This window comes from Vulpes lagopus, chromosome 7, assembly GCF_018345385.1.
Source record: "Vulpes lagopus strain Blue_001 chromosome 7, ASM1834538v1, whole genome shotgun sequence".
Lineage (NCBI taxonomy): Eukaryota > Metazoa > Chordata > Mammalia > Carnivora > Canidae > Vulpes > Vulpes lagopus.
This window is the reverse complement of record NC_054830.1, coordinates 67,231,624-67,253,313: the sequence shown is the minus strand read 5'-3', so window position 1 is coordinate 67,253,313 and position 21,690 is coordinate 67,231,624. Positions and strand designations below refer to the sequence as shown.

The 21,690-nt window shown below is 40.2% G+C and overlaps 1 protein-coding gene across 1 annotated transcript in view; it reads left to right on the top strand.

Annotated features, from left to right (window-relative positions):
* Nucleotides 1-3,251: 3,251 nt before the first annotated feature.
* MUSK (muscle associated receptor tyrosine kinase) overlaps nt 3,252-21,690 on the top strand; it is a 90,794-nt gene continuing 72,355 nt past the window's right edge. Inside the window, exons 1-3 of the mRNA XM_041762440.1 lie at nt 3,252-3,533; nt 12,713-12,839; nt 17,321-17,472. Coding sequence (XP_041618374.1) covers nt 3,455-3,533; nt 12,713-12,839; nt 17,321-17,472 — 358 coding nt within the window. The 5' untranslated portion in view covers nt 3,252-3,454. The remainder of the gene's footprint in view (nt 3,534-12,712; nt 12,840-17,320; nt 17,473-21,690) is intronic.

Genomic DNA, 21,690 nt, shown 5'->3' with positions numbered 1-21,690 from the left:
TAATCCGTGTGGCATTCATGACCCACTGCCTGCTGACCAGTGAGGCAGGGAATTCGGTCATTGCCCTTGGTGATCATTAGAAGGGGCTCTTTGCCGAGCTTCACCAGATGTATGAGAGCCTGGTGCAGACCAGAAGTGCTAACGTGGTGATGTGCTGACTCTGGCAGGAACGGGGCTGGTTTAATCAGCTGCTGTGCTCCTGAATGCTGATGTCTAGTTCAAGATGAGTCTCAGAATGATGCTACTTGCTCTTTGAGCCTCCTTTCCAGGAGTTTGGGCCAGCCTTTGAGATGAAGAAGCAGACAGCAGAGGTGGTGAGGCAAGCTTCATCGGTGATAGACTGTCTTTTGTAAACAGGAAGACTGGCCATCAGCCCCACGTACTCTCCTCATGCCCCGAGGAAGCCTGAAAGAGTGGTACCCAGTCTTTCTGTGGCTGAACGAGCCTACTATTGTAAGGAATAGATCTGCTGGCATTGTAGGCCATTTTGTATCAGGGTTATAAGGAACTGCTGCAAGGAGTATAACTGGCTGGCAGCCCCTGGCTGCCACACTTGGCAACTGCTGCAATGGGCTTCACTCAGCCAATAGCTGGTTCATTTTATGCCAGCACTCTCCCTCAAGTCCTAGCTTGAATTTTCCCTCGAGTTTTGTCTCCCCTTAGCACTGCATGTACTGGGGTCGCCTTCAGACACAGGTCGTGGTGGAATTTGATGTAGGAGATAATTTCCTGGGGTAACTGGTCTAGAGGGTGCAGTTCTTACTGGGTTCTATATTTTAGGGGAAAGAGGATGAAGAGTGCTCCCTCAAAAGTCCTCTTTCTGGGTATCTGAAGAACAAGGGCCCATGAGGGAGGCTTACCTTGGACTTCCCTTCATTGATGGCTGGTAGTGATTTAGCTCACAAATCAAAGCCAACCAAATTTCTAGAATCCTGTGCTTTTCTTGGTGTTATTTATGGAAATGACAGGTAGCCACACTGTTCATCCTGCTGATTCCTAAATTTCATATGAAATATGCACTCATCCTACTAACATTCAAGTTTCCCATGAAATATACAGCACTCACAGGATATTCTCAACAGAAACCTAATTGAATCTATATCTCTTCGGGGTGTTTGGGTGGCTCAGTAGGTTGAGCATCTGCCTTTGGCTCAGGTCACGTTTCCAGAGTCCCAATATCGAGCCCCACATCGGTCTCCTTGCTCAGCAGGGAGCCTGCTTCTCCCTCTCCTTCTGCCTGCCACTCTGCCTGCTTGTGCTCTCTCTCAGTCAAATACATAAATAAAATCTTTTTTAAAAATCTATATCTCTTGGGATCCCTGGGTGGTGCAGTGGTTTAGCGCCTGCCTTTGGCCCAGGGCGCGATCCTGGAGACCCGGGATCGATTCCCACGTCGGGCTCCCGGTGCATGGAGCCTGCTTCTCCTTCTGCCTATGTCTCTGCCTCTCTCTCTCTCTCTCTGTGTGACTATCATAAATAAATAAAGAATTTTAAAAAAATCTATATCTCTTCTATTACTTTAGGATTATTTTGCTTACAGTTTGACTCAAACTCATATCTGCCAAGCCCCCCCAAAAAGGTGAATTTATTCATTTAAATAACAAAGAAGTCCAGTAGATAGATGTAGCTTTGCACATTATTTCTTATTAATGGAGCATAAAAGCTTCCAACAGCCCCAGCTTACCTGGTCTTCACAGGTGCTGATCTAAGAAGGAAGAACTTATTTTACACAGGGCTGGTAAACTACAAGACCTTGGACTGGCCAGTATGAGCTATAAGCCCATTTCTCATTCAATCACTACGGTTAGGTAGTAGAGGTGTTTCACATGGAAAATATTTGCAATACATATAACCGACAAATGACATAATTTTTTATATCGAGCATACATTAAAAACTCCTATTAATAAGAAAAAGACAAATGACCTAGGAGGAATATAGACAAAAGCCACAGAAGAGGAAAACGAAGGACAATAAAAATATGAAAAATTCTCACTACCAATAGTATTCTGTGAAATAAATGTAAATTAAAATGATGAAATACCAGTTTTACTCTCTTCAAATGTAGGAAATCAGAGGCAAATGATGATGAGAGTGTGGGGAAATGGGGCCCCTCCTACACTGCTGGGGAGTAAATATACCATCATATATCCATAATTCATGCCCATGTTGTCAATAGATATAATGGATAGTGTAGTACGTATTAGCACGGTAAAGCCTCTAAGACATTGTTCAGTGGGAAAAGGCAATTCGCACAGTGGAATGTTTTGGAAGCTGTGGAGGTACACCTTCAGGAGACCTTGCTGCAAATGTGACGGGCTGACAGCCCACAGCTGTCAACTCCATGGACTCATGAGCCCAATGAATGAGGAGACATTAACACAAGGCAAAAAATCTTAAAACAGTGAAGGAAGAACAATGATAGAGATGTGTATGATACACACACACACACACACACACACACACGCACGTATTATGTACATGTGTGTGCCCAGAGGAGGCAAATCCAATGCCACTTGGGATACGGGAAGAAGATAGGGGACTTTTAGTCTGGGATGGCTCCCAGGAGGAGCTAATGATCAAGCTGAGATAGATGTTAACTGTGCAGAGAGGAGGAAAGCATTGCAAGCAGCAGAACAGCATGAGCAATTCATGGAGGGAAGAGAGCTGCACCCCGGGAACTTACGACAGGTCTCTAATAGAGGCTTGGACGGTAACAGGTGAGGCGAAGGAGATGGGCAGCATCGGGCGAGGCCTCCTTGGTCGAATTAGAAAGGTCTGAGTAGGTTTTTATGTGGTGAAGAGCCACGGGAGGCTCTTGAGCAGGAGGGTTCATCTGAGAGGTTAGAGGATAGCAAGCCCTAGGCGAGGACAGACAGGATGCTATCGCCATCGTGCCGAGAAGGTGAATGTCTGGAAAGGAGCCTGGGATCGCCTTAGATGAGTCGGCATCAATGGAGGGGAAGAAATCCAGGAATAAGGAGTTGGTACCATGTGTAGGAATGGGGAGCGGGCTGGAAGTAGGCGGTGGGGTGAGACATGGGGAGGAGCCCGATTAGATAGACCCAGGTTCTGGCAGGAGGGCGGAGAGGTGGGGAACTGAATCAGATCAGGAAGCCTACACCTCAGGGAACACGGTGATGGTTGCAAAGGCATCTGGTATTGTCCTTCTGCCACTGTCTTAAAAGGGATTCTAAAGGGATTTTCTTTCCCTTGTTCCTCCAGCACTACACTTGCATTACTGGCCTAAGTGGATACTCACCAGCTGGCCGTGTCCATCACTACAGCCAAGTCGGAGAATTCCTGATTATACTTAGAGCCTGTGGAGCTGCTGACACAAACAGTCATTAGCAGACAACCCTTTTGTATCAAAGTATGCTTTAAAATGTAAACTGTGGGCGCATTTTCCTTGCATTGTCCAGAAGGAACTTTCTCCTGCCTGAGCCTGGATTAATCATGAGAGAGCTGGTCAACATTCCACTGGTACATATCCTTACTTTGGTTGCCTTCAGCGGGACTGAGAAACTTCCAAAAGGTTTGTTTCAGGAATCTTGTCTTCATGTTGCCTTGTCACAGTTCTAAGTGCATGTGTGTGTGTGCGTGTGAGTGCTCTGATCACGACTGCTTTGTATTCCGGGGGCCTGAGTTTTACTTGGTGAAGTAGGGGTGCAACGTACGGAGAGGGAGAAAACTGTATAAATAAGCATCTGATTGATGGGCTCATTTCTACCGGTATCCCTCCCCCGCTTAAGTTCCGCAATACAAAGTTGAGCTGCACAATGTGCATGCGGAGCTCTGGCTTGGAGGGAAACGTCAGCAGGTAGACTGCAAGTTATCAAGGTCCGGGCTGTTTATGTGTGTGTCAAACTTCAGGGTGGTCTAAACGGATGATGAAAACCTTTTCACGTTGGGGTTGCCGGGAATATAATCAACCCTACTCCCAGATGTCCACAGTGTTTGCTTCTGAACCAAAATCATTTCTATTTTCAGTTTCAGTTTTGCAAAAATTTTAGTAAGTATTTTAGGTCCTAAAAACCGGAATTACAGAGGGACTCGCACGATTTGCCTATATAATCAAAGGCTGAAGACAATGGGTTCTCAAGAACGTTGAGGTTGGAGGCATGACTGGGCTTGGCAAGAGACTGTGAAAGTTTTTTTTCAGAGCCTTTGGAATGTACCGGAAATAACACCACCTCAGGGAAAGGAAAGGAACTTAAGAAACTGACAGACACCTGTTGCCGCAGCAAGAATGTCCACAGTGATATGGTTTCTGGCCAGTGTATTATGAAACTGAGGCTGGCGTATTTGAAATCAGGAAGAAAGACAGGAAAATATGTGATTTGCAAAGTGACTGAGGGTTTCTTTGAAATGTTTTTAAAGACCCAAGATGGAATGATATCAATTAAAGAGTCTTCGGATTAAATGTAGTAGAGTAAAAAAGAGTTCTGTGTTTTATGACACTTGGAATTAATTATTTTTTCCCTCTACGTTACCTTCCCAAAGAACCGAACACGTTTGTGTTGTGTAGATAAGTGAAGGTAGTATCTGTATGTAGGTGGGAAATGTAGCTGGAGATTTTGTGGTTCGCTAGAGTTTCAGGAGTCACACGGGCAAGACTGCTAATAAGATACAGCTTTCCTCACAAACAATCTGATTTCACAGTTTTATGTTGTTTTGTTTTCCTTTTCTATCTTACATTGGGCAGAGTGATATCTTCAGATGTGACCTAAACGTTTAATTGCCAACTAATACTTTAGGGTATCTCCAGATAAAGAAGAGTCTAGATCTTTTCAAACAGCTAATAATAGACAGAAAGACTTAACATTGGCTTCAGATTATTTTAATACTTCCTGGTCATACAACGGATGTCCGGGAAGATGGCACCTGAATGTTCACACTTATGGATTATGAGAAGTCTTATTTGCGCTATTCTAAACCACTAAGTTACATAAAAACAACATGGTTAAATGCTAAAATTTACTAAAATTCAATTTACTAAATTGCATGGAGAGCAAAACAACTGATTTTGATGGTTAACATCAGGATTTGGTGCATTAGAAAAAAAAAACCAAAATCCACCCCTCTATATAAACAACTTCTAATTTATATTCTAGAAAGAAATGATTTATAGTTCCCAAACTTTATAGGTAAGGCCATTAATTCAAATGCACACTATCTCTCTTTTGAAAAATTCAAAATAGGGTGACATAAGGATAATAAAGCCAAACATCTTGGCTTTTAAATAAAATGATCAGGTTGTCAATCCAACTTTGTTTGTTTACTGCTATAATTTCTTGTAAAATGAAAATTTTAAAAGAATATTTTTGCCCAGTCCACTCTATTTATGGTAAAATATAAGCTAGTATGAACTTAACACCAACCTTAGCCAAGAACACCAGGCCTAGTAGAATAAACATCCATTAATTACACACACCAGCTCTGAGAATAGACATTTTCATAAAAACACAGTCCTTAGAGTTCATGGAATATATCGGCACAAAACCCCTCAAAATATGCTGTTATTTTAATACTACTAAAAGTAATAAAGATATTCCACACAAACTATCTCATAGTTATTTTCTCTGTTCTTGACAGAGAATAAAAAGAATTTTTTAGATGAATACCTTTGTCCTAAGTCCTTTATCATGAACGGATCAAGGAATCTCCACAATACTGTGTTATGAAATAGACTGACAGATTTTAAATAGTGCAAGAGTATTTAGTGGGTTCTTTTCTAACTGTCCACATATCATTTCCTCAATAAAATTAATAACAGACTTTGTAGCATTAATAGTTTGTTGTTTTCATTTTAGTTTGAGATTCCTAATGTTCAAAGACAAGGGGAAAAGACACTCGTTCTGACTCATTATGACTAGTGATACTTTCAGCGATGAGCTCATATCATAACCCCTAAGTAGGAGAGATTTACAAACATTCATATATGAAAGTAATCAACGTTTCATTGAATACGCATCCAAACCACACACTTCCATAATATTTAGTGCTTTATCAAGGAGTATGAAGTCTGCAGTGGGAGTTAAAATCTGTAGGAGTATAGGAGTTCAGGTAAGCAGCACTAAGTTTGTTTAATACGTACAAAGAACTCCTGTCCGAACTCCACTTTCTAAATTATTCCATTTGCCCCCATCCCTAGAAGTTTCTGAGTCTAAGTGATTTCTCTTCAGATATATTTGAGTAACTTCCTCTTCTAAATCGTACGTATACAAAGATAGGATTCACAGATTCAACATATGACTAAGTCAGAGCAGGCACAGCTGTCATTGAAATCCGGGACACCGAGTCCTGGATGAATATTGACGTGCATTGAAAGAGCAACTCATTGCGTGTTTGGGGAAACACAGTTGCTTTAAATATTATTGACCTTAAAGAACAGAAAGAAGGAGCAGAAATGTCAAGATTTCTGCCACATTTCCAGAGCAGGAGGCAACGTCTCAGTGAAATAGGACTTAAGGTGTGGGGGAAAGGGACAAGAGAGGGGTGAGGACCGGCCCCAAAGGATGTGGCCCTATTCAGGAAAGTCAGCAAAGGAGCAGACCAGAGAATGCAGAAGAACGACATGGGTCGTGCTGAGGAACCCAGCTGGGGTTGGGGAGTGAGACTTTGTCGTGGCCTTGATTTACACCACCATTTCACTGCATCTAACAATACCATTAGCACATAGGGGCAGCAAGGACAGCTGGCTGGATTAGTTCAAGGTTGGTGCTTCCCAGGGTCAGCGCAGCTAAAGGACTAGAGAGTATGGGAGCTGAGATTATATGGCAGCGTGCCGGGCAGTCAAGGCTGAATAGCGAAGGCAGTGAAGTGAGGACATTTAAAGCCTGGAAGAGAATGTTAAGATCGAGTTCCTTTTCCTAGTCTCTAATGTCTTTCTGTGAGTCTTTAGGGACAGCACATGGTCTCCATTAGCCTCTGTTTCCTTGTAAAACGAAGAAGTGCACACTAGTGCTCAACGTATAATGCTATGTACCGTGACAAGGACTGTCAATGATTGGGGAAATACATGTTCACTCTTGGGTAACATGCCCATTTTAGATGGGTCTCTATGAGACCATGTCTTAACCCAAATGTCTTAACCAAATTCCCTCAGGAGAGGCAATTTCAGAGATTCTAACAGGCTACTGGCCTATGCCCCACACCAGTCTCGAAGGCAAAGACCAAAAGTGTGTTCTGTAACAAAGAATGAATGATACAGCATTAATAAGTGATTGAGATTATCGATGAAGTTTACAAACTCCAAAGGCATCATAATCAAAGAACTTACATTTTATTATATCAACAGGAGAATGAATGTGTCAGTTTCTAAGCGAAGCCAAATGATGAGCAATACTGAATATCCTCTTTCTTTGGGGAATCTGAAAAAATTTCTAGCACCAGAGTGTTTTTTCATACTGAAAAAACAATACTGTATTTATGATGTTAGAAAAAAAAACATGAATACATCCCAAGTCTGAGCTCTAATTTTATTAAAACAGAAAGAAGCAAATACACTTGGCTTCTTGGTTTTTTCAGTCATTTGGTCGTGTTAATCAACAACTATTCAATCAGAAGCTGGCACGTCAATGGCCATGCGGTAGAGCCCATAAAAGGGTAATGTCATGTCCTTCAAGTTAAGCTACTCTTTGGGCACAGGAAGTGTTGTGCTCATTTTCATGTATTTGTTATTCATGTGGTCCTTGGATTGAGGGAAGAAGTAGTGCCCTAGTTTAAACAAACTCCAGCTGAGATGAAAGCTGGATAAGAGAATGAAAGTAAACATGAGACAACCTGCTGAGTCAACAAATATCATTAAATACAACAATGTGATTTTGTCACGATTTGAAAGTGGATTTGTTTGGATAATTTTCAAAATTTGAAAGATAGGCAAAGTGAACTTAACCAACTATATCCTGCCTATATAAGTTAATATTAATGTAAACCTTATTCTTCGCCTCTGTCTGTAACTAGTATTATGTTGAAGACATAGAATAGCTTAGAGTTAAAAGAGAAACTTTAAACCAACCTTCACTTTGACATTCAGTTCTAACACTTCATACTTCCATTATGTTTAGGCAAGTTATTTAACCATTCTTAGCCTCCATTCCTTATCTGCGAGTGAGAATATAGTATCTGCCTTTATGTTTGTTGTGGTAAATGAGATAATGAATAAAAAGTATAATGCATGGCCCGTGGCAGGTTCTTAATTTTGGATGCTAAAATTATTTTTTTAAATATTTTATTTATTTATTCATGAGAAACACAGACAGAGAGAGAGAGGCAGATACACAGGCAGAGGGAAAAGCAGGTTCCCCACAGGGAGCCTGATATGGGACTCGATCCCAAGACTCCAGGATCATGCCCTGACCCGTAGGTAGATGCTCAACCACTAAGCCACCCAGGCGTTCCTAAAATTATTTTTAAATAGAGTCAAACACAAGACAAGACTGCCGTGCCACTGTACATGATGGGAAGGTGTTAATCTAATAAATTTCTTCATAACGCCTCATGTATGTCTCCATAAGTGTCAGGACATTGTAACATTACTTCCTTCATCCTAACTGGTCTCTCAACAGTTTGTAAAAACATTAATAGTATGTCCGTTACCTCTGTCACTTTGAAAGTATCAAGTGAGAAGAAGCTGATGACTCAAGTTTATTTTCTTGTAATACATGGCCATGAAGAATGATTTTGAAAATACAAAATATAGAAAAGCTTAAAATAGAAAAAGTCATCCTGACTTCCAAGACTGTTAACATGTTGGTATATTTTCTTTCCATTTTTCCCTAGGTATCATAAAAAACTGTTTATAAGATTCTGCTACCTGCCATTTCTACTCAACATGAACGCATGAGGATATTCTATATTATCTGTACTCTAACATACCATTTCCAGTGACTGTGTAAATAATGTCCTGTTTAGATAAGAGTTGCTGATACATGTTTAATATCTACCTCTCTGATACAAAAAAAAAGGCCCTCATTTGTTGTATTTGTTGATTTCTGTACTGTAAATACTCCAACCACACCCAATTTCAAGCTAACGATGAATATTGAATTGGGAAGAGATGGGCAGTAGCATGCCTTTATATACTATTTCTACTGCACAGATACATTGACTGTAAATTACTCCAAGAGCGTAGATAGTAAAATAATTAGGAAGTAATAAATTTTGAGGATTAATACTCTTTGACATGATTTATTTAATTATTATTATTTTATTTTAATTTGTTAACGTGGGTCTTGTTAACACGCAATGTTAGTGTTAGTTTCTGGTGTACAACATAGTGATTCAACTTTTCTATACGTTACGCTACACTCGCCACCAGTGGAGCCACCAACTGTCACCTAAATTTATATAATTTAATTTTTACTAGTGGCTCTATTTAACAACTGTCTCACAAAATTGTTGAAAACTTAACACTTGGCTCTATCTAGCAAGCCAATACTAGCCAGCACCAGCAGACCACAGTCAGAAAGCAGAACCGTGTGCTGGAACTTCGTTCCACTGCAGCACAATTAGTACAATTTAGTACAATTAATCTGTTTTGCACAGTGAAAACTCATCTATGTGCCTTTCCACTTTGAGATTATTTCCTTGGGATAGATTCCCAGAAGTAAATATTAATAATAAGTTTGCAAGTCATCCAGAGACCAGCAGAACAACTGAGCTGTTCAGGCTCCCTTTTCTAAATTACCAAATCAAATAACACACAGTGTTCCATATGGGCAAAGGACAATTTTAAATGCTTCACCTATATTCGTTTAATGAGTCCTCCTGACAAGCCTCTGTGGTGGTTTTATTATCATCTCCATCTACAGCTGACGATGCCGAGACACTAGCTGGGTGAGTTGGTGGATTGGAAGTGATGGAACAACGATTTAAACTCAAGCCCTGTGCTAGCACCTCCCACTGTCTGGCTGCTTAATGGTCCTTCCTTTCAAACAATGGAAGCATTCAGTATTATTAATTCAGTTTGGGGCCCATCATCATCCGCATCCCACAAGCTTAATATAATATCACTGTTTTTATTTCTTAACATCTCTATTCCTATACAACTGGTAGCTTATTTTATCCATGGGAGCCTTAACACCTATGTAGAAAAGCTGACATTTCACCTACAAATTCTGCTTTTTTATTTCAGCTATTCTCTTTCAGCCTTTTAAAAAGTATATGCCTTTCCTAAAGGCCTCAGAAACACAGTTCATTTAAACATCACATCAGTCAATGTGCCAGTGTTAGGGATAGAAGAAGGTGTAAGACATGGTCCCTGGCTCCAAAGTTCAAGGTTTTTTATAATTGAGTAATGGGAAAAAGACATAAACCAATCATCCTAACAGCGTCTGTGTGACAAGTGCTGTGAGAATGACATTTACAGCATGAGCTAAGGTTAAGGAAAAGGGCATTTGGCTCTGTCTAGCAAGTCTGGAAAATTGAGAGGAGGTGCTGCTTTAACCGAATCTTAAGAAAAGAACAACATTAAGGAGGAAGATGTGGGCTAAGTGGGATGCTCCCAAGGTACCATGTTCCCTTATTCTCAGCCCACAAATGTGTCTCTGAGTTTACTGAAAAAATAAGGTTCATTTAGACAGCGGATGCATGTTTCATGGCCAATGTGCCAGTTTGTTCCAGGTGTTTCATGAGGCTATCACCCTCTACCCTGCATCTAAAATATGGTTCACACTACTTACTTGGCTGTCCTGTGTGCCTTGCATTTTAACAAAAGCAAACATATAAATTTATCATCCAAAGTCAGGTACTTACAGAGTACAGAAAGCACTAGTAATAATTATGTCAGGATAGCAGGCACAACTAGTATAGCTGATCATTTTATGTATCTACCCATCCTCATTACCTAGATTGTAGCAGAGATGGGTTTTACACATCTTGTTCCTTCTAGTCAACCTGGTGCTTGCTACATGGAAAACAGTAAATAGATCTCTGATAAATAATAACAATATAGTAATGATGATAATTATTATATTTTTAAAGATTTTATTTATTTATTCATGAGAGACAGACAGAGAGAGAGAGAGAGAGAGAGAGAGAGAGAGAGAGGCAGAAGGAGAAATAGGCTCCATGCAGGGAGCCTGACGTGGGACTCGATCCCAGGTCTCCAGGATCACACCCTGGGTTGAATGTGGTGCTAAACCGCTGGGCCACCCGGGCTGCCCGATAATTATTTTAAATAAGATTATGCAACGCGGTAGATTTCTAGACTCACCCAAATACAAGTGTGGGCACTGGCCCACACCATCCAGCCCGTGAGATGCCCAGGACCCCACCTCGTTTGCTTCGGTGTATTCATAGGTTTCCTTAAGCATTAAAGAAGGGTGTATCCTACTACCAATAACTTCTCATCCTTCTTAAATTCTTTATCCTCCAAACTTTTATAATCCAAGTGACCCTCATTTCATAGGGGGGGGGCAGGAGGAAAGAAGGCACCATGTCACAGCTTCTCCTATGGTTGTCTTTCTTTTTGTAGAATAAACAAACACACACACATGCGCACACAGAGGTACATACACACACAAACAAAACAATAACAAAACACAAAAACAAAACCAGCTTTGGGATATAACTCACATACCACGCACTTCACCCATTTGAAGTATACAATTCACAGAGCTGTGCATTTATCATCAAAATCAAGCTTAGGAAATGTTCATTACACCTAAAAGAAATCCTGTGTCCTTTAGCCATTGATCACCCCCGATCCCTCCACCCTCTGTCCCAGTCCGAGGCAGTCACTAATGCATTTTCTGACTACAGATTGGCCCATGTGGGCATTTCTAAATGGGATCATACAATATATTGTGCTTGTGATTGGCTTCTTTCATTTAGCTTATTATTTCCAAGGTCTATCCATGTTGTGGTATATACTGGTACTTCATTCCTTTTTATTGTCAAATAATATTCCATTGTGTAGATGTATCAATTTTGTTGACCCTTTAATCTTTTTCTGACACTTGGGTTGCTTCGACCATTTAGCTATTATGAATAACACTGCTATGAACACAGTTGTGTAAGTATCTGAGTCCCTCCTATAATAGTTTGGGGTATATACCCAGCAGTAGAACCGTTGGATCATATGGTAATCCTAGGCTTAATTTTTTTGAGGAACTACCATACTGTTTTCAATGGCGGCTGCACCATTTTACATTCCCACTAGCAATGCACAAGGGTTCTAATTTTTCCACATCCTCGCCAAGATTTGTTGTGAATGTGGAGTGGATCTAATTGTGGTTTTGGTTTGCATTTCCTTAATGACTAATGATATTGACCATCTTTTCACATGCTTGTGTCTCCAACACAAATGAAATTCATATAAAATTGTTGAAGAAATGTCTGCTTGGATCCTTGCCCATTTGTTATTTGTGGGGTGTTTTTTTTTGTCTTTTTTATGTATTGAGTCTTTTTCTCATCTACTAACATGCAGATCTGATTCCTTTGTAAATCTGGGTAAGCTTAAACTGTAAAGTCTTTCGTATGCAGGAGCTCCCTTTTCAAAGCACTCAGTGGGCTCTAGCACTGTGTCCATATGGACGTATATTATTATGAAATTTGGAAAAAATTGTTTTTAAACAATTGTTAAGACCTCTTTCCTTTCTGATTCCCTGAAGTCACACTTCCCTTCACATTGATATGTGGTGGGTGGCCACAGAGGATTAGTGAACAGTATTCTAGAAGGTTCTCATCTGATTTCTCTTTTTCTTGTAGCTCCTGTCATCACTACTCCTCTAGAAACAGTGGATGCCTTAGTTGAAGAAGTGGCTACGTTCATGTGTGCAGTGGAATCCTATCCCCAGCCTGAAATTTCCTGGACCAGAAACAAAATTCTCATTAAGTAAGTGTTCTGCCTTTTTCTGGTAAGAATGCCCACTGCTGCCTTGCAATTTAACTTTGTCACAAATGTAATCACAGCTCTTTGGAGTATAAAAGCTCAGCTTCTAGAATATGAAAAATGCCAAATCTCTCATTTTATAAATGCAAGGTCTGAATATCAGTGAGGTTAAGAGAATTTCCCAAGGCAAAACAGAGATTTAATTGACTTGGAGACATCAGGGTTATTTCATGGACCCTGGGTTAGGACCCAGAGGAAATTTCAAGTAATTAGGAAACACCATGACATCCTAGGTCTGGGGACATACGGCACATGTCTCAGGACATGCTGGGGAATTAATAGGGACCAGATTTATCTCCTCTATTTCTACTATCCCAATAAAGTCTGTTGTCTAGAAACCTGACCTCTAGGTCACCATAATTTTGTCTTTTGAACGTCAGAAGGGCCTCCTGATGTATAATGAGGCAGCCTCTCAAACAGATAAAATTCCCATTTGACATGAAAAGGTCATGCTATCTTTTCCTCGTTTACAGTAGTTATCTGATCAAAAATACTCTTTAAAAAATCTGTAATGAAGGCAACCACTGGCTTCCCAGCAGGCAATATAGCTTGCATTAGGGCCGGAGTCCTTAAACTGGGATCCAAAGACAGAGGTCTGTGAACTTGCATGCAGAAAAATTATGCCATTATTTGCACCAAACGTTAATGAAATTTAGTGTTTCCTTCTATTATACATGTTGTAATGTGGGAAATCACCCTGTGACATGGTCACCTTCAGGTTGTCTACCAGGCAAGTTATTCCAAAAGTCCTAGAATAGGGAGGCTCAAAATAAGGTGCTTGAAATACAGTTTATCAAATCCATTTAAAATATATAGATAGAAATAAGTGGAGAGAAACGGGATAAGTTAATGTACTTAGGAACCTTGGTTCACCTGATGTTTATATGTCCAGTCTCTCTTGTGCCTCAGACATCCCCACTGCAGTGTTCTTACAAGGACCCGCATGGTGGCTGAGCCCACAGACAGAAGGTACCTGAAGCTAATAACATATACTTTCTCTATTGGACAGATGCAAGCACACCTGGCCATGACTCTAGCTTGCCAAATAGCCAGTTGAACAACCATGGATTTTAAGGGTTTTTCTTGGGTAGAGTGATGGGGCCATCCATAAAGGGACAATACTTTTTTTTTGAGAGAGAGAGAGAGAGAGAGAAGAGAGAGAAAGTGAGCAAGCAGGGAGGGGAAGAGGGAGAGAGAGAGAATCTCAAGCAGGTCCCATGCCCAGATGCAGAACCTGATGTGGGGCTCACTCCCACAACCCCAAGATCATGACCTGAGCTGAAATCAAGAATCAGATGGCCAACTGACTGAGCCACCCAGGCACCCCAAGGGACATTTTATGTCACCAATGGGTGGTTGATTTAGGGACGACAGAGCTGTCAGTCTAGAGGCGGCATGATTATAAACTTGCCTTTCCATCCCTTTCCACTTGAAGCGATACTCTTCTCTGTTCCAACATATTTTTGATTAATTACATCAATCTTTGGCAGGCTGCTATTTTATTTACTGCCTATATTCAACACACCTTATCAGCTCTTCCTGTGTTTCACAAGTCACTCTCCTGTCTCCATTCAACACGAGTCATTGTGCCAATATCTCCTAAGCTATTAGCTTTATAATTTATATGCTTGATATTCATGAGTTTTCTCTTTTATATGTCTTTGTCTTCTATAACAAGATAAATAAAATAATCTCTTTAAATAATACAGAAAAACTTCATTGTAAATATGGACCATGAATAACAGTGGTCATTAAAGAACCTGTGAAGTTATCACAGAAGTTAGATAGCTCTGTATTACATTACAGTTGTTGCATATCTCTTAACATATTTATACTCTTCCCTACTTTGAAATTATAATAGTTGTTAGATACTCAACATTCAGTATTCAAAGGTCAATGTTCAAAGACTACTCTCCCCATCACAGCCCTCCAACTTGTCTGGGAAGGAAGTTTGATGCCTGTATTGTAAATAGCTTTGAAAAATATGGCCCTATGTCCTCTCATGGTTTATCTCTCAATATTATAAGGAGATGAAGAAATGGACAGTGAGAGAGTTTTTAATTACACAAAGAAAAATCATTACAAGTCTACCTCAGAAAACCATAAATATAAGCTCAGCTAAGTTAGCTTGTAACACTATGAATAAAATCATTTAATACATTTGAATCTTCCCTTTGTTATAAGGTAAAAATGTTACAAATAAATAAGAAGCAAGTGGAGCTATAGGTTTGATTAGTTAGTTGTTAGTCAAAGGATCTGTGAAATAGGAAAAAATGACATTTAGACAACATATTTGAGTGCCCTCTGAGGAATAATGAATAACTGGACACAGGAGAAACCTGACAAGCACTAGCTCAGCCTGGTGATAAAGGTCAATATCAACAGTGAGAAATGACATCGATAGTGTATCCTTTTTATGATGTGATGTGACACTCTGTTTTTGTGATCTTCTTCCCCAAAGCCACAAGCCCAGTTTTATTGTGATAAAAACATAAGGCAAATTCCAATAGAGGGACCTCCTACAAAATACTTGACAAGGACTCCTCAAAACTGTCAAGGCTATCAAACACAAGGAAAGTCTTAGAAATTATCACAGCCAAAAAGAGCCTAAGAAGATATGACAAATAAACGTAGTGTCCTGGATGAGACTATGGAACAGACAAAGACATCAGATAAAAACTAAACAAATCTGAATAAACAAAGACTTATATAAGCTAGTTAATACTATATCAATATTGGCTCATTAATTTAACAAACGTACTGCACTAATCCAAGATGTTCACAACAGGGGAGACTGGATGAGGGAGGTATAGAGAAGGTACTATCTTTTCAATTTTTCTACAAATCTAAAACTGTTCTAAAAAATTTTCTGGTTTAAAAATTACTAATATTTGAGTGTTCCTCACAACCCATAAGCAATTTAGCAACAATGATGCAACAGCTTCTAAGTCTTGAAAATTTCCTATTTCACAGGGTGGTTGGACTCTTAGTCCACAAGTCCATCTGCAAAATATTCCAATGTTCATATTTTTCCATGAACACTTAAACCTGGTAAAAACAAAACAAAATACAACAGAATTACATGAGAGTGAGTATCATGGCTTGCCACAGTTACTTATCGTGATTTAGTGAACTACCCAGTGACTCCATTATCCTTAGTCACATCTGACCAAAATGTTTCCTCTTCAGGATCGGTGTATGATGGTAGCCACCTGTTGAGATTAGAACATCAAGGATCCACTTCCTTTTCCATTTTTGTTTTCACATGAGTTCCCTATTTCTACTGTAACAAATTACCAAAAACTTAGTGGCCTAAAACAATACAGATTCATTATCTTACAGATTGAGGGGGTCAGAAGTCTGAAATAGGTCTCCCTGGGCTAAAATCAAGGTATTGACAGGGCTGCATTCTTTCTGGTGGCACCAAAGAAATTCTTGCCTTTCCCCACTTACAGAGGGCTACCTGCCTTCCTTGCTCCTTCCTCCACTTTCTATCACTTTGCCCCCTGCCACCACTGTCTCATCTCCTCTCATTTTCCAGCTTCCTTCTACCATCTTTTAATGGCTGTCATGATTACATTGGACCAATCTGGATAAGCTGTGATACTCTATTTTAAGATCCTTGGTATCTGTAAAATCCCTTTTGCCACATAAGATAACATATTCACAGGTTCTGGGGATTAATATGTGGATTTTTTGGGGGGGGGACATGTTTCTGCCTAATGCATACATTTTGCATAAAGAATCTTTATTTGGTCCTAAAACCCACTTTTATGTTGATGCTTCCCCTCAAATCTGTTTCCCTAATTCCCTTTTCAACTGATGGCATGTAAATTTAATGAGATCATGTATATAAAACATCCACTTCTACAGTTTGAAGCTGTTCTGCTTCCTTATATATTCAAAAAAAAAAAAAACTAGAACTATGCTTGACACTGGTTAGGCACTCAACAAATATTTGTTTAATAAATGAATACTCAGATAATTGTTAGTTGCTTCCAAAAATATTTAATTCTCCCTGCTGGTCACACATTTATGTGTGTGTGTTCACTCCCTGGCTGTTACTTTGCAATAATTATGGGGAGAAGACTCATATATCTTGGTAATCATAGACTTTCCTGAGTAAAGTAAACTTCATGTTTGGTCTCATCGACAAACATCACCTTTTGAAAGCATTTTGGAGGGACTCAGTGGTGCTTTGATTATTGGAGCATAGGGAAGATTAGAATGCATTGTTAGCATTATATTGCCAACTAAGGTTACTCTAGAATTCCGAACTCACTCAACTTTCCTTTTGCTTTTAATCAGCTTCCTCCATTGACAAGCCATCTTTTCTGATCAGTTTACCACGGCTGGGAAAAAAAAAAAAAAAAAAGATCACACACTGGGGGTCCTAACCTGCCATTGCTGTCTGTGACCTGCAGGCTCTTTGATACCCGGTACAGCATTCGAGAGAACGGACAGCTCCTCACCATCCTGAGTGTGGAAGACAGTGACGATGGCATCTACTGCTGCACCGCCAACAACGGCGTGGGGGGCGCCGCCGAGAGCTGCGGGGCTCTGCAAGTGAAGATGAGTGAGTGGGAGAGGGCCTCTGCTCGTGATGTTAAAAGGCTGGCTTGGTGCACCCTGGAGCAGGCAGTAAATAGGGCCTCCCGCACACCTGGAGGCTTAGCCGCCGGCTGAGTTCAAGTGCAAAACACAACCTTGCCGCAGTGAATTCTGTCCTCAACCACAGGCAAGCCCCTCAGTTCTCTAGCTTCTCCTGTTTTCTGGCCTGTCCACAGCTCCTTGTCTGCTGCCCCCTTGCCCTCTTGCCACCAGGGAACTTTCCTCTAAAATCTTCTCCCTGTACCTTTAAAACAGTTCCCTTACGACCAGGTGCGCTTTTTATCTCCAACCTCTTTGCAGACACTTCTGCTCTTTTGCCTTATTTGAAACTTGATGTTCTTGGATGACTCTTCAAACTTGAGTGGCTTATCTTCTTTATTGGAGGCTGTTTATTTTCCCCCCACTTTTCCTGTCTACAAGGCTAGCAAGGACTCCTCACCCCCCTTTCAGTCATTTCCTCTCATGAGGGCATGTGCCATTCTACCATTCTCTTTCTATTCAAGTCACCTCCCCATTTTTAAGTGCCCCCCCCACATGCACACACACATATACAATATCTGCCAAAGACTTTGATTCCAGACTCATTATCTTTCTATCCAACCTAAGTCCAGGCACCATCCTAATGGATTATAACAGCCATGAAACAGCCTCTAGCCATTTCAACCTTACAACTCCTGACCTCCACAAGTCCAGTGATATTTGCCTTTTTATCAGCCAACCCCATCAACGACCTTGTCACCCCTAGGAAATGGTCTGTGTTTAAAATCTTAAGCTCCAGGATGTCATACTCTGAACATGGGCACTTCTATTCCTAGCTCTGTCCCATGAAGAAAACACTTTCCCACACTCATGATGTGCCTCCAGAGAGAAGGCTCTTAACTCCATCTGTCTCTTTCTCAGCTAAGAACAGAGTCCAGCTCTCTTGTTCCCCTACTCCCACCACACGGCCATCACCAGCATGCTCACGTTCTCCTGCCCTGACTCCCCTGCTCTCCCTTCCACTGACCCCCCCAGTCAAGACTTACTCAGTTCTTGGTCCACTTGGTTTTCTCTCCTACCTGGTGTTCTATCATCAAGCACTCTTACCAGTACCCTGAAATCTCATGACCTCCTGTGCTAGAAGCACTATCTGCTTCCAAACTGTCCACCTGGTAATAATGCAATCTTTATTTTCTTCTGACACCATGCTGCTGATGGCAAAAGTTACATCAGAATCCATGTGGGTGCTATACCAATCAGCAGGGGCGAGTTCCACCTGGGAATTTTATTGCAAGCTTTGTTGTTATTCCTGATTGTCCTCACTGTTTCTTTTATCTTTTATCTTTCTACTTTGTTGTCATTGTTTTGCTGAAGGGAGTCATTTGCTGCTTCTTTTCAAAGCGTGAGCATGTGATCACATAAAATCTGAGGATGTATCTTCTGAATCATTGCATCGATGCAATGATTTTACTTTGCCTTTACTCCTAGATAACAATTTGTCTAGGTACAGATGAGAGTTTAAAAAGGCTCTTCCCTTAGCTTGTATTAAATAATTATTCATCTCACATGGCATTCCATGATTCAGCTGATAAATCTTTTTCTTATTCCTGTAGGTTAGCCTAGTGTTTTTCTTAAAAAATTATAGTACTATCTCTTCATTTCTAGAATTCATAAATTTCTCAAACTCCCAAGAATATGTTAGGTGGGTTTTCTTTTATTATTCCTACTTAGTTTTAGGTGGGCTTTTGAATCTAAAACCAACCTTTTTTTTTTTTAATGAGATATACTCTTTTCTATTTCTCTTCCTCTTCATTTTATCTCATTCTTAAACTTTTAACAAATATTAGATCTCTTTCTTTTTCCATTTTTCATGACCTCAGTATTTTCTCCTCATATTTTCTAGCTATCTATCCTGATATTCTTCCTTCTTGGAGATTTTTAAAATTTTTCCTTCCCTATCGTGAACTCAACTCTTCAATATGACCATTCTATTATTCTGCTCTTATACTGAGTACTTTGATCTTAAAAACCCATATTTTTAATTCCTGGGAATTACTTCTCTGCTCCTTTTTTTCCCCAGAGCAAACTCTGTCTGTTATATGATGCAGTATTTGCTCAAGTCCCTGTAAGGATATCACTACTGCATTTTTAAAATATAGTCTTCCTTTCCTTGCTTTGTTTCTGTTTTTTCCATGATTAAGTTTTGGATTTCTTTTGTTTTGTCTTTTTTTCATGTTCGTGTTTTTTTTTTCTCAATCATCTACTAATCTTTTATTTTTGATCATACTTATAAATGAAGTTGTAGATTCATTAGAATAGGAATGTTGAGGGGCTAATGGGGCATTGTGGGGAAGTTGATCTGGAGGTTTTGTGAGAAGGGGGTAGGGACATACCCACAAGAAAGCTTTCTTTTAGCATGTGGGGCAGTGAGGAAATCAAGTAAGGAAACTGGGATGTGCTCCTTTGCTAAATAATAAAGGCTTGATTCTGAAGGCAGAGCACATTTAAGTATTTCACTATTTTGTGGTTCCATCTTTCCTTTGAATATTTCTCATATTCTCTGTGGTACTAAATTTTCTTTATTATGGATTTATCCTAAATATTCTTCTCTTCTTTTCTCCACCTTCTCCTTAGGAAAGCTCACAGAGTCATGTGGGTATACACTGGTATGGCCATCCCAGTTGCTAACATTTTAGAATGCTCCCACACCACTTGGTAGAGACCCTCCTGAGATCCCTAAGATTCTGGCCTCCATCACTACTCCAGTTACCCTAGGATCTCTCCCAGGAGCTCCCTCCCCCAAGTTCCTTTTGGTCCATCAACTAAGGGTTTCATGCTGGCCTAGCACGATGCTTCTAGCATCCTGCTATACACGATAAACAGCTCACATTAGCCAGTGCTTGTGGCTCCACCTGAAGAGTGTTCCATTACAGTGGGGAATCCATGACTCAACATCAATACTTAACTCATTCCCAGCTCACTTTATATTCAAGTTCCCATAAGAATTCTCTTCCCTCTCATCCAAAAGATGACCAAGGCTTCTATTTCACTGAAAAAGATGGGAGTTATTTGCTTTGAACAAAGGTTATCTTGGCAGAGGGATGAGTTCAAGGAACCCAAGGGAAGGAATGGGTAATGCTCTTTGACTAGGTCATAGGAATATCAATTCTTAAGCTAAGCTTTTGCCAGCAGTCATATGACAACCCAACCCACAATTGAGGTGCCTGGCCATCATCTAAATGTAGGTGTTCACTGATGTTGATTAGGAAAGTTATGAGCTTTAAGAAGGCAGGCCAAGTACCTAAATTGATATTTTCCTATAACATGTTTAAAGCCTGTCATGGGGCAGCCTGGGTAGCTCAGTGGTTTAGCGTTACAAAATTTTGGCCCAGGGCGTGACCCTGGAGACCTGGGATCAAGTCCCGCATCTGGCTCCCTGCATGGAGCCTGCTTCTCCCTCTGCCTGTGTCTCTGCCTTTCCCTCTCTTTGTGTCTCTCATGAATAAATAAATAAAATCTTTTAAAAAAGCCTGTCTTGTAATTTTGCCATAATCCAAAATCATACCAACTCTAAATGACAATAAATGCCTAGATTAAACATCAAAAGACCATGCAGTCTTTGCAAATACCATTTCCAACCACCACTAACTCCTAGAAGCACAATTAAAACAGGAGGGAAAAGTGCTTATGAAATAAGCTTTTTTTTTTTCATGCTTTTCTCCATCAAAGTAACACACTGATTATATAGCATATGACCTGAGGGAAATAAAATGTATCCATTTCTCAGTAGTCTCTCCTGAAAAGACAGTCCTCTGTTTTATATCTGTAACATGAGATCACTAAGGAAATGAATATAGTTTTCGTTATTATGAATGTTTCAAGTAGTAAAATAATAGGCATCCTGAACTTGTCAATTCTTCTACACATTAGATTTAATAACTTCTTCTGAAAGTTTACTATCAGAGAATAAACAGTAGGTGGTATAAATTATTTCTTCTGATAGAATTAATTTAAGAGAGTTTCACAGAACAGTAAATGACAAAAGTTTGCCTGGCAGAGTACAGTTACTCTAAATTGTTTGACCAAATTTCTCCAATTACTAATATAATAATGTCGAGTTTGGGGGATCCCTGGGTGGCTCAGCGGTTCAGCACCTGCCTTCAGCCCAGGGCATGATCCTGGAGTCCCAGGATCGAGTCCCACG